Source organism: Equus asinus, chromosome 1, assembly GCF_041296235.1.
Source record: "Equus asinus isolate D_3611 breed Donkey chromosome 1, EquAss-T2T_v2, whole genome shotgun sequence".
Classification (NCBI taxonomy): domain Eukaryota; kingdom Metazoa; phylum Chordata; class Mammalia; order Perissodactyla; family Equidae; genus Equus; species Equus asinus.
In genome coordinates, this window is record NC_091790.1 from 132,630,795 (window position 1) to 132,644,207 (window position 13,413).

Sequence of the window (13,413 nt, forward strand, 5' to 3'; positions counted from 1 at the left end):
ACTTCTATTTAACTTTCAGAAATCCTTGTGTGTTTCTTCCATCAAAGGCATCCCCTAATCCTCTAAACTAGATAAAGTTAGGAAATCACTGCAACTTGTATATCCATGATCATAACAATTATTATAATTGTTTAATTTTCTTTTATGTGTCTGGGGTAGAGGGAGACAGAGACTACATACCTTCTCAAGTAGAAATTATGCTTATTTGCTCATGATTGCATTGCACCCCTGAGTTTCCTTGCTTGACAAAGTGCCTGAAATAGTTTTTCAGTTCATTACTAAATGCAGAGAGAGAACAAAATTCAATGTGTGTCATGTTGTCCCATGACCAATTGAGAGAAACAGGGAGAAAGCCTTTTCAATATAATGCCAAAGGATATCTTTTCACCTAAATTTTTATTACAAGTGGAATAAATGATATACTAATGAATTTGGGGGGGCCCTATGGAGGCTTTTTTGTGTTTTTGTCTCACGTGGCCCCAACACATGACTGTACAGATAGAAGGAAATCAATAAATAATTATTGAATTAAGGGTTTGAATGACTTTGAATTGATTAGGGGAAGGCATTAAGCTCAATAAGCTGTGCTGATTTTAATTATGGTTCCACTGAATGCAGCTATAAGATTGAGGAGAGCTTTGATGGTGAATATCAGACTCAGATGATCTTTGGGAGAATTTCTCCTTTAGCTTAATTTATTTTAACTTATCAAACTGTTTTCACTTTCCTAAAAGTTACTTACTTATATCAGAAAATACATGTTAGTACTTAGCCATTTCAACAAAGTATGAGATTTAATATAATGCATGTGCTCTACACCTCATCCAAAGATATTGATAATGGAAATATCAAACAAAAATTATTCCAATTTGATGCTGTAGCTATAATATGGAAGTAGTTAAAAACATAATCTTCCCCTACAAACTCCATACTCCTTGTATATTTCCTACCTCAGGAATGGTACCATCATGTTGGAAAAACTAGGAACCTAATATATTTGACACCTTTCTCTCCCTTATAACCTATGTTTACTTACCTCCTAATTACCTCTCAAATTGATCCCCATAGATCCATTTCCACAGTCTTTAATCTAGTTCAAGCTACTATCATCTCCTGCCAGAAAATTTGTAACCACTTACTAAGGAGGCTATCTGCACCAACATGTCCCCTGCCAGCCCATTCTCTACTCAGCAGCCAAACCAATCTGATTGTGCCCTGCTTAAAATCTTCAATGGCTTCCCATCAGCCTTAAAGAAAAATGCCTCACTCTTGATTGTTTTTTCTGAAGCCACAGTGCTACCAAACTTGCTATTTAGATATCATAATCTAATATATAGATTTCTGGCTTTTTAGTTTCTCATCCATCTTTACACTAAAATGGATGCAATCAGGATGAATTTTTTAAGGGAAAATGTTTGTATTGCCCCCAGATGTTATCTGATAAGGTTCATTAGTCATTCATTTAGACATTTGGCTTCAAAATTTTAATTAAAACACCTTAATCCTGTCCTCTTCCTGCCTGATTGTTAAAATAACAGTCTTTCCTTTCAGACACATTTTTGAATAACAGTTCAAGGGTTTCATGGATTTCTTTATAATGTTCATAGAGTCTATGATGTAGATGAACATAGACCCCAAAAAGAATAAATTACATGTTCAAGGGCACGTAATGAGTTAGTGATAGAGTACATAACAAAGCTCAGTCATCTCACTTCAATGATCTTTTCATTTTTTCATTTTGATTTTTGGCTGGAACAGAGTACATACTCAAGAATTGCCACTGTATAGGATAGAAAGTGAAGAATCAAAGAATTAAAATATTACAAGGTGTGTAGTTTTAATCTATGATAAAACAAACCTTCTTGTAGAATGTTATATTATTTTTAGCTGCAAAAAGCAAAGTATTGTATAAACTGGGAAGAGAGAGAGGAGAAAGGTGAGACTTGAGTGAGAGATATCCCTGAGGACGTCATTACACTAGAGTGTATTTTGGTAAAATGTAAATATGTTCAATACTCAGACATTTATTTCTTCCTCCATAAACCAAGGCTTTGCATTTAATGCACTGTTTTTTAAATAGTGTCTTTAAAAATGGCTTAGTATTTTAAAAACAGATCAGAAATGTGAACTATATAATTAAAATGGAATCTAATTTACACTTTTATAATAGCCAAGCAAATATAGCTAATAGATAAATATTAGTCTTATCAAGCGTACATCTCAAAGAACAGCTAAGAGTAGCTAGTGAAACAAGGACTTGCAGAACACATAGAAAACATCTTTAAATATTGAATAAATGATGTGTACCTTACTAACAGCTTGCTCAGATGCTCCAACAGGAAAGAGTATTTTTAATCCAATGAATTGAGAATAAACTTCTATCCTTGTCTCATTGAGTAGCAATACATACTGAATCTCTTCCAGAAAATATTGTTGGTATCCTTCCAAATTAGAGTGGAAGAAATTATTATGTGGGTAAAACTGAAGATTTCAGATGTGGTGCAACCGTTATATTTTAACTTGCTATTTTAAAGAGCTTTGTAGACAATGGCCAAAACCCAATCAATCATATAGGAACATTTTAATATATTGAAATTCCACAACCATTTTGATAAAAGTAAAATTAATGTAAAGAAGAAATTCTTACAGATATTTTAAATGAATTTCTCTAAATGAGGCACTAAAGATACAAATACCAAAAAATCCTGCGGTAATTGATTACAAGTTGCTGGTGGGAAAATGAATGTGAAAATAAACAACAGCAATATGACAGGAGAATTGCTAGAATGTGGTTGAGTACCATGTACAATGAGGACAGAAAAGGGTTTCTTGAGTTTGCCAGGCTTCGCAGAGGAAATAAAATTTGATTGATAAACAGAATTTCGCTAAGAGAAGTACTGAAGGAAATTAAAGGTGAAGAGCTTGGAGATAGTGGGAAACCTTTAGAGAACAAAGTGTGAAGAGAGATAAAATAGTGGACACAAGATGAGGCTGGGATCAGAGAATCAAGGCTTTGCAGATCATGATAGAATTTTACTGCTTTGTCCTGGAGGTGAGATGGAAGCCATTGAAGAATTTCCATCAGAAGAATAACATTTATTGAGTGCTTACTGTATGCCAGGATCTTTACACCATTATTTCATTAAACACTCATAACCAATCCTATAATGTAGATACTGTTATCACACCCATTTTGTAGATGAAGAAACAGGTACAGAAAGGTAAAGAAACAAATTACAGATCTACAAAGTTGCAGAGCTAGGTTTCAACACAGCAATTTGATACTGGAAGTGGTTCTCTTAAAACTTATGCTTAATGCCTGTAATTTTGATAGAATAATATTATATAGACCACAAAGAGAGAGAGGAGGCAGAGATGATTGGAGTGAGGGAGCTCCATAATGAGGGCACTGAAACAAGGCTGGACACTAGAAATACTTACCATGAGTAAGATGGACTGGGCTTGGATTGATTGGTTGTCAGTAACAAAAAGGAAGGGAGGAAATTAGGACAACGTCAAAATTTCTGACTTGGCAACTGTGTGGGGAATGGTCCATTTTATAGAAACAGGGAGTACAAGTGGGAGAGTAGATTGAAGGAATAGTGTTGGCAGAGAATGACACATTCTACCTAGAGCCCATGGAGGTGGAGATGCTTGTGGAAATCCAGTGGGAAGTCTCAAGAAGGCACTGTGTAAGAACTGGAGCACAGGAGGGGTATTAACACTTAAAATTAAATCCAGACCCCTAACTGTGACCACAATTAGTTATGTAAAGTGCTGAAATGGAAATAGGGGAATACTGTTATCAACTCTTGCTTTTCCTATTCACAAAACACTTAATGTCTTTGGGTCTCATAATCATTATCTGCAAAACAAGGGTAGTAAAGCAGATATTTGAAAGTTACCTTTGGAGGTTCTCTTTATATTCTCTTAAAAACTATGCACTATATTTATTATATAAATCCTATCAGCAGGCAATCTGGAAGTTTACGTAATTGACCACAAGGGGGAGAACTCTAATTCTACATTAAGTTATTTCCTACAATTTGAAATAGTCTAAAAGTACTTTGCTATATGAAGTTGGTGATAGGCTGTCTCATTTTTACTTTCTCGTGGAAGTTGGGGGAATTTTACTGCTGAGATAGGTTTGGCTGAATCGAAATGTAGTTTTATGTTGCTGAAGTTATGACAAAGTTACTGAATGTAAAAATCTAAAGCAATTACTCTCCATGAAGTAATATAGATGCCTCTTTAATTAAAATGAAGACAGTAGAATTTTTAAATTCATCCTGGAAGGGTTTTTCCTTCAAAATAACATTATTTCAGTTATCCTCCATGAAAACTATAACCTCCCTGAAAGTCCTTGGTTACTCTGAAATAAGCATAAGATCATCAGCATGTCAGTCTATTGTAAAGGTACCTGTATCGAAATAAAAGGATTAGAACGGCGCTGGCCACACATTTAAATGTTACGTGTTTATTGAATATATATGAGTATATAAGTTATATGAACATTAAATGTTATATGTTCAGCGTTAAAATATTCATTTTCTGTTTGGGTTAACTTCTGTACTCTGGTTTTATGTAAAGTTTTATTGAAAGGAAACTATACTCTCATTGGTTGAGAATTACCTTATGAGGCTTTCTGAGGTTTGGTGAGTCACATTTTTGGACTTGATCAAATTAAATTACATTTGTAAGGTATGAATACAATATTTGTGCATTTTGTCAAATATACCCAAATATACACAGCTAAATGAGTGTTATCACCTTTAAAGACATAATATTAGTGAGCTATATAGGAAGCTCAATCATGCAACTGTTGCTGAAAACATGTGTTTTTCCTTAGAGGCAGTTCACATCTTTTTAATGTATTTGGCGACAGCAGAGCTTCCTTTGAGAGTGAGTGCAGTATTTAAATCAGCAAACATTTCTCTGAATGAAGATTGAATATTAAGGTCACCAATCAAGTTGAAGTGTATATTATTTGTGGAGCAAAAAACTAGATGTAACTGAAATATTTAAACTCCCTTTGATTTATAAACCTCCTTAATGCATCTGCCATAAAAGAGTCACAAAATGTTTTCAGCAATGATGTTGTCACTGGAATAAGTAAAAACTCTCCTAACGTGACCTCTAAGAAGGGGGACTTTCATTGACTAAATTCATTTTAGTGTTTTAACTAAAATAAATAACTACATAAGTAGTTGAATTTATTTGTAGTCACCTTGTGCTTATTTTCCACTTATTTTCACAGTTGACACTTCGTGAATCCTTTAATGTAAAATAACAGTATACTAGTAATTCACTAATATTTTCATTTGGATATTTTCTCTAATTTCCTCTAAAAATGACTCAGGTTTTCAATGTTTTTCTTTGGCTTAATGAATTAATTTTCTATCAATATTTCTCACACCAGAAGGTATTATAAACCAATAAAAGATTTACGCTAGGCAGTGTGGAGAATACAAACCTTACTGCTGCTTGTATACCCAGTGACAAGCACAGGGCTTGGCCCCCTAGTAAATATTTACTAGTAGATATTTAGTAAATATTAGTGCATAGCTGAATAAATAAATAAATGATATGAAATATATATATACATATATAATTATTCCTGTTACATATCTGTTATTTTTTCAGACTGCTGCATAATCATCCACCCAAAATTTAGTGGCTTAAACCAACAATAATCATTTATATTGCACACAGATCTGCACTTTGGGCCGGGCTCAGTGGGAATAGCTTCTCTTTGCTTCACTGCTCCACACAGTGTCAGCTGGGCTGGCTTGAAATCCAGGGTTGACCGGAAGGCTGGAGTCTGCAATCAGCTGAAGGTTCACTCATTCATGTGTCTAGTGGTGATAACTGGCTGTTGGCTGGGACCTCCCCTGGGGTGTCATCTGGAAAAGTGCTTGGGTTGCTCACAGCATATTGCTTAGATTTCGAGAACTAACGTTCAAGAGATCGAGGCAAAGTGTGTGGCATTTTTAGGACCTAGCCCTGGAGGTCACTTGGGATCACTTCTGGTGTACTCTGTTGGTGGAGGCAGTCACAAAGTCTGACTGATTTCAAAGGGAAAGGATTTAAAAGCCACCAAGCCATGGGAGCAATGTAAAGGTCACATTGAAAGAAGAGTGTCTGGGCTGGGATGGGATATAATGCAGTGGCCATTTGGGGAAAATATAATGTACCATTCTTTTATATATGTAAATATATAATGTTATTTATAAACTGTACTTCTATTCACTAGCTAACTTTAGGAAATATTGTTCCCAAACAAAATTTACCCTGCTGAAGGGTCCAATGAACATCTGTTGTTTATTTTCTCTTTCTTGTTCTGCTTGTTCTCTGTTCTTTTAAATATAGTTGTCTGCCCTCCCAAACGTCTTCTCACATCCATTCAAAGCCTAGACCAAGACTTACTTCTTCATCAAGTGTTTTCTCTTGGTGTGTGTGTGTTGGGGGGAGGGGGCGGCTGGGAAGCATTTACTCTTACCGTCACTCATTTTGTCACTAAACATTTAATAACCATGGGTGCCTGTGTTTTTCTTATAGTTCAGAGTAAAGAGCACATTGCTTACTAATACTAGGTGTTTAATATGTACTAAATTGATAAAATGTTTGTAAATTATGTGCTCTTTCTTAACCAGAAGTATTACTTCTCATTTTATCTAAGTTTTATACTCTTTCTGTTGCTAAATTTAAAAAAGCAGAACTTCAAGTTCAACTAAAGGGAGAAAATGCCATTCTGTGTTTAAATCTATTTTACAAAATTTAAAAATAGGAATGGGCTTTCCTCAAATTTGATTCAGATGTGCAACAAATGATGACAAATTATCTGCATATCACAAATTTGAGGTGCATACTGGGATTACTTTTTTCCCCAAAGAGACTGAAAATCGAATAAACAATAATGAAACTAAAATGATATAACAGTATTTCCTCTACTAAATCCAATGTCTGTTTCATAAGATATTGAAGTAAATTTTGAATAAATATCACTGAAGTAGTCAAAATATTAATGTCATTTAATTGTTTAAACAAACTAAAAAGTTTTAAATAAAAAAAAGCGTTAATCCTGAGTACAGGAAGGGAGAGATCAACTTGAAATAGGCTATAGAGAAATTGCATAGAATTAATTGCTTTATAGGAAGTCAGTTGAAAAAATAACCAATTTTTTTATAATCATTTCGAAATGTTTTATAAGTGAGCAGGAATCATGTCTTCTATGTACCCTGACAAATCCTTAGCACCGGGCAAATGTCTGTCACATGAAGGGTACTCAATAAATGTTTGACATGAAGGAGTACAATGCTTTCTGACAATGTATTTTCTGCTCATTTCAAAAAGGTATTGTGTTCTTTAGCTTTATAATGAACTCAATTTCTTGATTATATTGTCTAGAATATGTGAGCTTTGGAACTATTTTCAAAGTTGAGGTTTTATTTTCTGAATTCAGGAACCATATAGAGATTACTCCAGCACTTGTGCTTTTAAAGTCTTTCCTCCACATTGCTACAGGAAGAATGATCACGTTTTATTATATTGTATTATGTTATCATATTTACTTTTACACATACTTGCCTCCACCCTTAGGTTGCAAGTAACTCAAGAATCCTTTTCCCCTAAATGCTGTATTCTCTGAATACAGTGCTGTGTGAGGATAGCTGCTCATTGACTGTTGAGAGAATGAATGGGAATATGAAGCAAGTGTTTGTCGTTTTTCATCCATACTTTTCTTTAAAAAATTAAGTCATTCCATCAAAGCGATGTTAGCATTTGAGAACTTATTATGAACTTATTAAATTCCTCCATCCATTAAAATAATGCATTGAACTTAATATCGGAACAGATAAATTTTCAAGTTTAGCTCAACATACTCTGTCAAGATTAATATATTACCTTTGTACATATTGTGGTGTTCTGTTTCTTTCCTTTTTAAAGAGAATAGTAACTTTAGAAATATTTTCCTTTTATTTAAGTAGCATACATTTCTTAAGAGATTTGACCACATCGACCACATCATCACTCTTAATCCTAGAAACGGGAGGGAGCGGGCCATACCACCTCAGAATCCAAAGTGATATGTATGGGTTTATTATACATGTTTATGAAAGTTTCTGGGTCCATGAATTCCTCAGATTTGCACAAATACTTTATTATTTGTTCTGGGAGGAGTAATTCCGGTGCAACCTGGTGCAAGTTATCGCCTGGTCCTTTAGTGCCCACTTTGACGGTCTTAAAAAGATGGAGTGCCAGTTTATGAGTTTGAATGAGAAATTCTGTTATGACCTCTTCTAGGGACTGTGACTGTGTCACATCATCAAGATACATGACTGGCACTTTTATTACTGAAACATGCCATTGCATGAAGAGCCTTGCTGGGATGTTATGAGACACGACTATAATTTTCATTCCTTGGATAAAAAATTCTGTTTCATTCTTTCCTCTGTTAATATAATCTAGGAGAATTCGGTAAAGAGTACCATTGCAGGACTCAAGGATATGCAAAATGGAGGTAGGATATAGGAGTAATAATCCTGTCACTGCTTCTCCTAGGTGACGCTTCAAAATTGACTGAAACACTTGATCATAGTATTCAGCAATATCTTTTCTTTCTGTGTTTGCTGTTATCTTGGCCACTAGAAACATCCTATGGAGAAGGAATTTTTTTAGCTGTAGTCTTTGCTTCTCTTCCTGAAAATGTAAGTAGTTGCTACGTGGAACTTGTGGCATTAGAAGAGATTCCAATGGAAAAGGTCTTTTGCTAGTCTTTCGAGGATGGACTGAGAAGGACATGATGAGTCCTAGTTATTCTTCTGGGTGATTCCAGTTTTTAGCTTATCACAATATTTACATTATCAGGATACCTCTTCAGTGATGAACTCTAGTTTCCATTTCTTCTGAAAAAAGAGTTTACTCAGTTCGTCACATGCTACTAAATAGCAAAATCCCTTCCCTGTGTTATCAATAAACAATGTCTTTGAAATGAAAGAGAATGTTAAAACAAGACTCAAATTGTAGACTTTTTTTTTAAGTTTACAAGGAAATAACTAACACTCATGTCCTAGGGAAAAACTCTCCAATGAACTGGGGAGTGGGGAGGAGAGAGAACTTAATCTAGAGTAGCTTCACTCTTTTTCTGTTTACATTATTATTTTCTCCTTCAATTTATAGTACATTTTTCCTCAACCCCCACCCATGGATCACATACACACACACACACACACACACACACACACAGAGAGAGAAAAAGAGAGGAATACATCTGCTGGCAGTCGCTCACAGTAGCATTGGCATCACAGTAAAATATCTTTTCCTTTATGTAATGGTGATTGCAGATTGTCCTTGATTTGTCAAATTTAAAAATGGTATTTTTATGGTAATTCCCCCAATTTCTTTTATAAATTTAACTAGTCAATAAATTTTTTGAAAAATCTGAGGATCTCAAATCCTAATTGGCTTATTTAACCTTTACTCAGTTCACTAAAAGTTAATAGTGTTGCTTTGATAATAAAAGTAGATTTCTGAAATAACTAGTTTCAATTCTTTGTTTTTTCTCCTATCAACTAACCTCAAAAATGGTTCTTTTTTCTTTTCTTTTTTTTTTTTGTTGTTGCAGAGGTCAAATAAAAAATTCTGTTACTTTTAACTCACTCTTCTTACAAATCTCCTTTTCTTCCCTCCGGATCAGCTTAACATATCTTTCTTCAAGTGCGTCTATCTTTACCTTTCCTTGAGGCCCTGCTTGTCCTCCATCACTCTTCCAACTGCCAGTGTCTTGGGTGCTCTCAGCTGCCCTGTGTTCTATTCTGATTTCCATAGTACCTCAGTGAATCAGAATGTCAGTGGTTTTAAAGGGCCAGAGGGCACTGGCAACTCCCATTTCTTAATTTAATGAGGATTTCTTAACATCATGGTAGAGGAAATGAGGCCTTCTTTTCTGGAATGGCTTGTTTTTAGCCAGGTGCCTTTGTGAGTCAGATAGATGGTGGGCCTTGACATTTTCCTAGACATATTCCTTTTCTTTTTCATTTTTGTCCACAATTTATAGAAGAGGAAACTAAAACGTGGAGTAGTTGAGTATCTTGTACACCATTTAAACATGCTTTCAACAATCTCCCTTTTCTGTCTACCTAGGTAAAGAGGTACTTATGCAGTAAGTAACGACTGAAAGAACACATATCTGATTCTGTGTAATGGTGACTCTGTTATAAGAAAGTTCTTCTGTAGGATTTGATTTTCTTAATTTAATGTGAATTTAGGTTAATCTTTAGAATAAAAAATAATATCGTATCTTAAAATTGTATTCATATGAACTTTAAACCATAATTTTAAAGCAAGATTGGAAAACACTTTCATTCAATTTTTAAAAATTAAACCTTAGAGTACTTTTTTCCTTCCTAAGATTTGTGTTATCCAAACTAATGATCTGATTTTAGTAATAAACAGTGACAAATTATCCCAGAAGATGGAGGCTGAGAGGTAACTTAATTCCTTAATTGTGTGGTACATAAAAAGTGACTATAATTCCTCACTGTGGTTCACTTCATCATTCCCTGAAGTGATGTAGTCTTTCCCAACATGCAAAGAAACGTGTTATTGCCCAGTCTAGGGATTGTTCTCACACTCATTCTTCTTACTGCTTTGCAGAATGTTATTATGTTGGTAATAACCTCCTTTATGTCCTTTTCTCTTCCCTTGGTTTCTATGACTCTGCACTTCCCTGAATTTCTCCCCAAATCTCTATTTCTGGCCTAGCCCAATTCCTTCCCACACCCAACTCCAGGAAATGCTGAGGTTCTATGCTTATCATGCAGCTCTTCTCTCATTCCACCTCCTTGCCCGATTAGCTCAGCACCATCTATGTCTCTCTTTCGTGAGATTCTTGATGTTATGCTTGCCTCCAAATCACATGATTGACATTGCTGACTGACCACAGAGTCTTTCCTGCAGAGCCCAGACATGGACTCCTTCTCAGTCTAAGGCTCAAGGCAAATACAACTAGTTTGTTGGCATTGACAAAGAAGAAAACACTGAGTTTTCATTCCATTATTGTCTCTGTACAGAAGATTCTCAAATTGTAATCTTATGTACAGTTCTTCTCCTTGGATGTACCTCTACCCTTTCAAATTCAAATGCCACCATTTTAACTATTATTTTCTTTGTATTTCCCTTCATAAATATCCCATTTTGTCTCAATTCACATTTTCTCTCTCATGTCCCAGACCAGCATCCTTAGTCTTATCTTTTCATGTTTCCTACAAGTTATCCCTCAACTCTATTCCATTACTAAGTCTTTTTACTCACTTTGAAATGTATCATGGCTTCTGGATTTCAACTACCTCCTTTATAGTCCTAGCTTTTTTTTTTTTTTTTTTGAAGTTTGGCACCTGAGCTAACAACTGTTGCCAATCTCCTTTTTTTTTTTTTTTTCTGCTTTTTCTCCCCAAAGCTCCAGGGTACATAGTTGTGTATTTTAGCTGTGGGTCCTTCTAGTTGTGGCATGTGGGGCACCACCCCAGCATGGCCTCACGAGCGGTGCCATGTCTACGGCCAGGATGCGAACCAGCGAAACCCTGGGCCGCTGAAGCGGAGCGCGCGAACTTAACCACTCAGCCTTGGGGCCAGCCCAGTCCTAGCTTTTTATTTGGATTATAATAAGAGTCTTCTACTCTCAGTATTTTTCTAGATTTTGTCACCTCACCTTTTCAACTAGGATCATGAAACTGTAAGATCTTATGATGCACCTGCTTTGTAAAGTTCACAAGATATTAACTTTAAAAAATCTTCCCCTCTGTAGAATGCTAGAAGAGGAGCTTCTGCCTTTACCAAGTCCAGAGTGATTTCTGGTATTTGTTTCCAATCCCCAGTAATGAATTATTCCAGAGAGAAACTGGGGACATGCAACTGCAAGGTTTGTTACCTAACACGGACATTGATCAAAATCACTGGGAGAATTTATAGAGCATTGCTATTTGGAAACCCCTTTTGAGTGCACAAATTCAAATTAATCTTTTATATATAGGTAAGATTCTTTCTTTTCATGACACCATTTGTACCTACAGCACAATTTTTCTTCTCTTTTGCCTCCATAAAAAGGAGTTCAATTGTAATTTTTCTCTTCACGTGTGCTTTTGTTTCCTTTTTCTTTCATATATCTTGGGTCTTCCAATATAAACCTAATATAAAAATGATGATTTTTCGTCATTATAATTCCTCATATAAACTATACAAAATATCACTAAACCATGCCTCTTTCAAAAGGCTCTTAATTGATGTTGGCTTAACACGCGTGAAATTGTCATTTGTATAAGTTAAACCTGTCTGATGTTGAAAATTTTATGTGGTTCAACCTAATACATTGAGAAACTATAGTTTTTACCACCACACATAGATAGTTCCACCTACATTTTCCTTTGTATTTTTCCATTTTTCAATACGTTTTTTGCTGTTGAGTTGCTTCTTCCAAATTTTAGTTTCATTGTCACATTGCTATCTGAAACATTTAAAGGCAATTTACCTTGTTTTCCTGCCTGTTATCAACCACACTCCGAAGTGTCAAGAGTAAAGTTCTCAACAGATGGGAATAGAAACAACACATAATTTGGACAGTTTTTGATTGCGTGTTGTATGTAATTATAATTGCACACTCTTTCTTCAATGGATACTCAGCATTTGAGTTCCCAGATGCCACAGTCCTTGTCTTCATCTATTAAGAGCCAGTAATTTACCCTCAGGTGGGACTCAAGCATAAGAACTCTTCTGTCTATCCAATGGGATAAAGAAACATCAGTTTTCCCTCCTAGAGTGATCTGTTTAGATCTTTAGGTATCCAAGTTCAAACAACTGACAAGTGGCAGAACCTGAATTGAAACCTGTGATACTGAGGAGTCCTTTTTCAATTATTCTACTTATCCACCCTTGTTATCCAATTTATATCACATAAATACTAACGAATGTTTATAACTCATGTCGAGCAGTGCACCTTATGGTCTGCTTTATACTTTATGCTCTGTTTTTATTCTCTGGAACCAAATGTTTCTAAAGAAACAAATTCCCATCCCAGTGCCCTTTTGTCTTAGTAAGGCAGATAGAAAGGATTAAAAAGATTCAAGTCCGTTAATTGATTATTTACCGTGTGTCATTCACCATTACCATGTGTCAGATGCTTTTACCCATATTAATTAATTTAATCTTCACAACAACCCTGTAAAGTAGATAAAAATTTTGCCAACAATTTATAGAGGAGGAACCTAAAGTATGGGGTATTTAAGTACCTTGCACATAACTCAAACATGCTCTCAACAACCTCCCTAACTCTCTCTACCTAGGGTAAAGAGAAGATAAATTATCCCCTCTCTCTATCTGTGGTCACAGAGTCATTCTTTGCTTTTTCTATGATATGAC

The 13,413-nt window shown here is 35.1% G+C and overlaps 2 protein-coding genes across 2 annotated transcripts in view; one reads left to right on the forward strand and one right to left on the reverse strand.

The window, feature by feature from the left end:
- The window catches only part of ZNF804B (zinc finger protein 804B), a 482,981-nt gene that overhangs the window by 23,657 nt on the left and 445,911 nt on the right, over nt 1-13,413 (forward strand). The window lies entirely within an intron of this gene.
- Nucleotides 8,041-8,802, reverse strand: TEX47 (testis expressed 47). The gene has a single exon (XM_014866606.3). It carries the CDS (start codon nt 8,800-8,802, stop codon nt 8,041-8,043), a length of 762 nt encoding a protein of 253 aa, XP_014722092.1.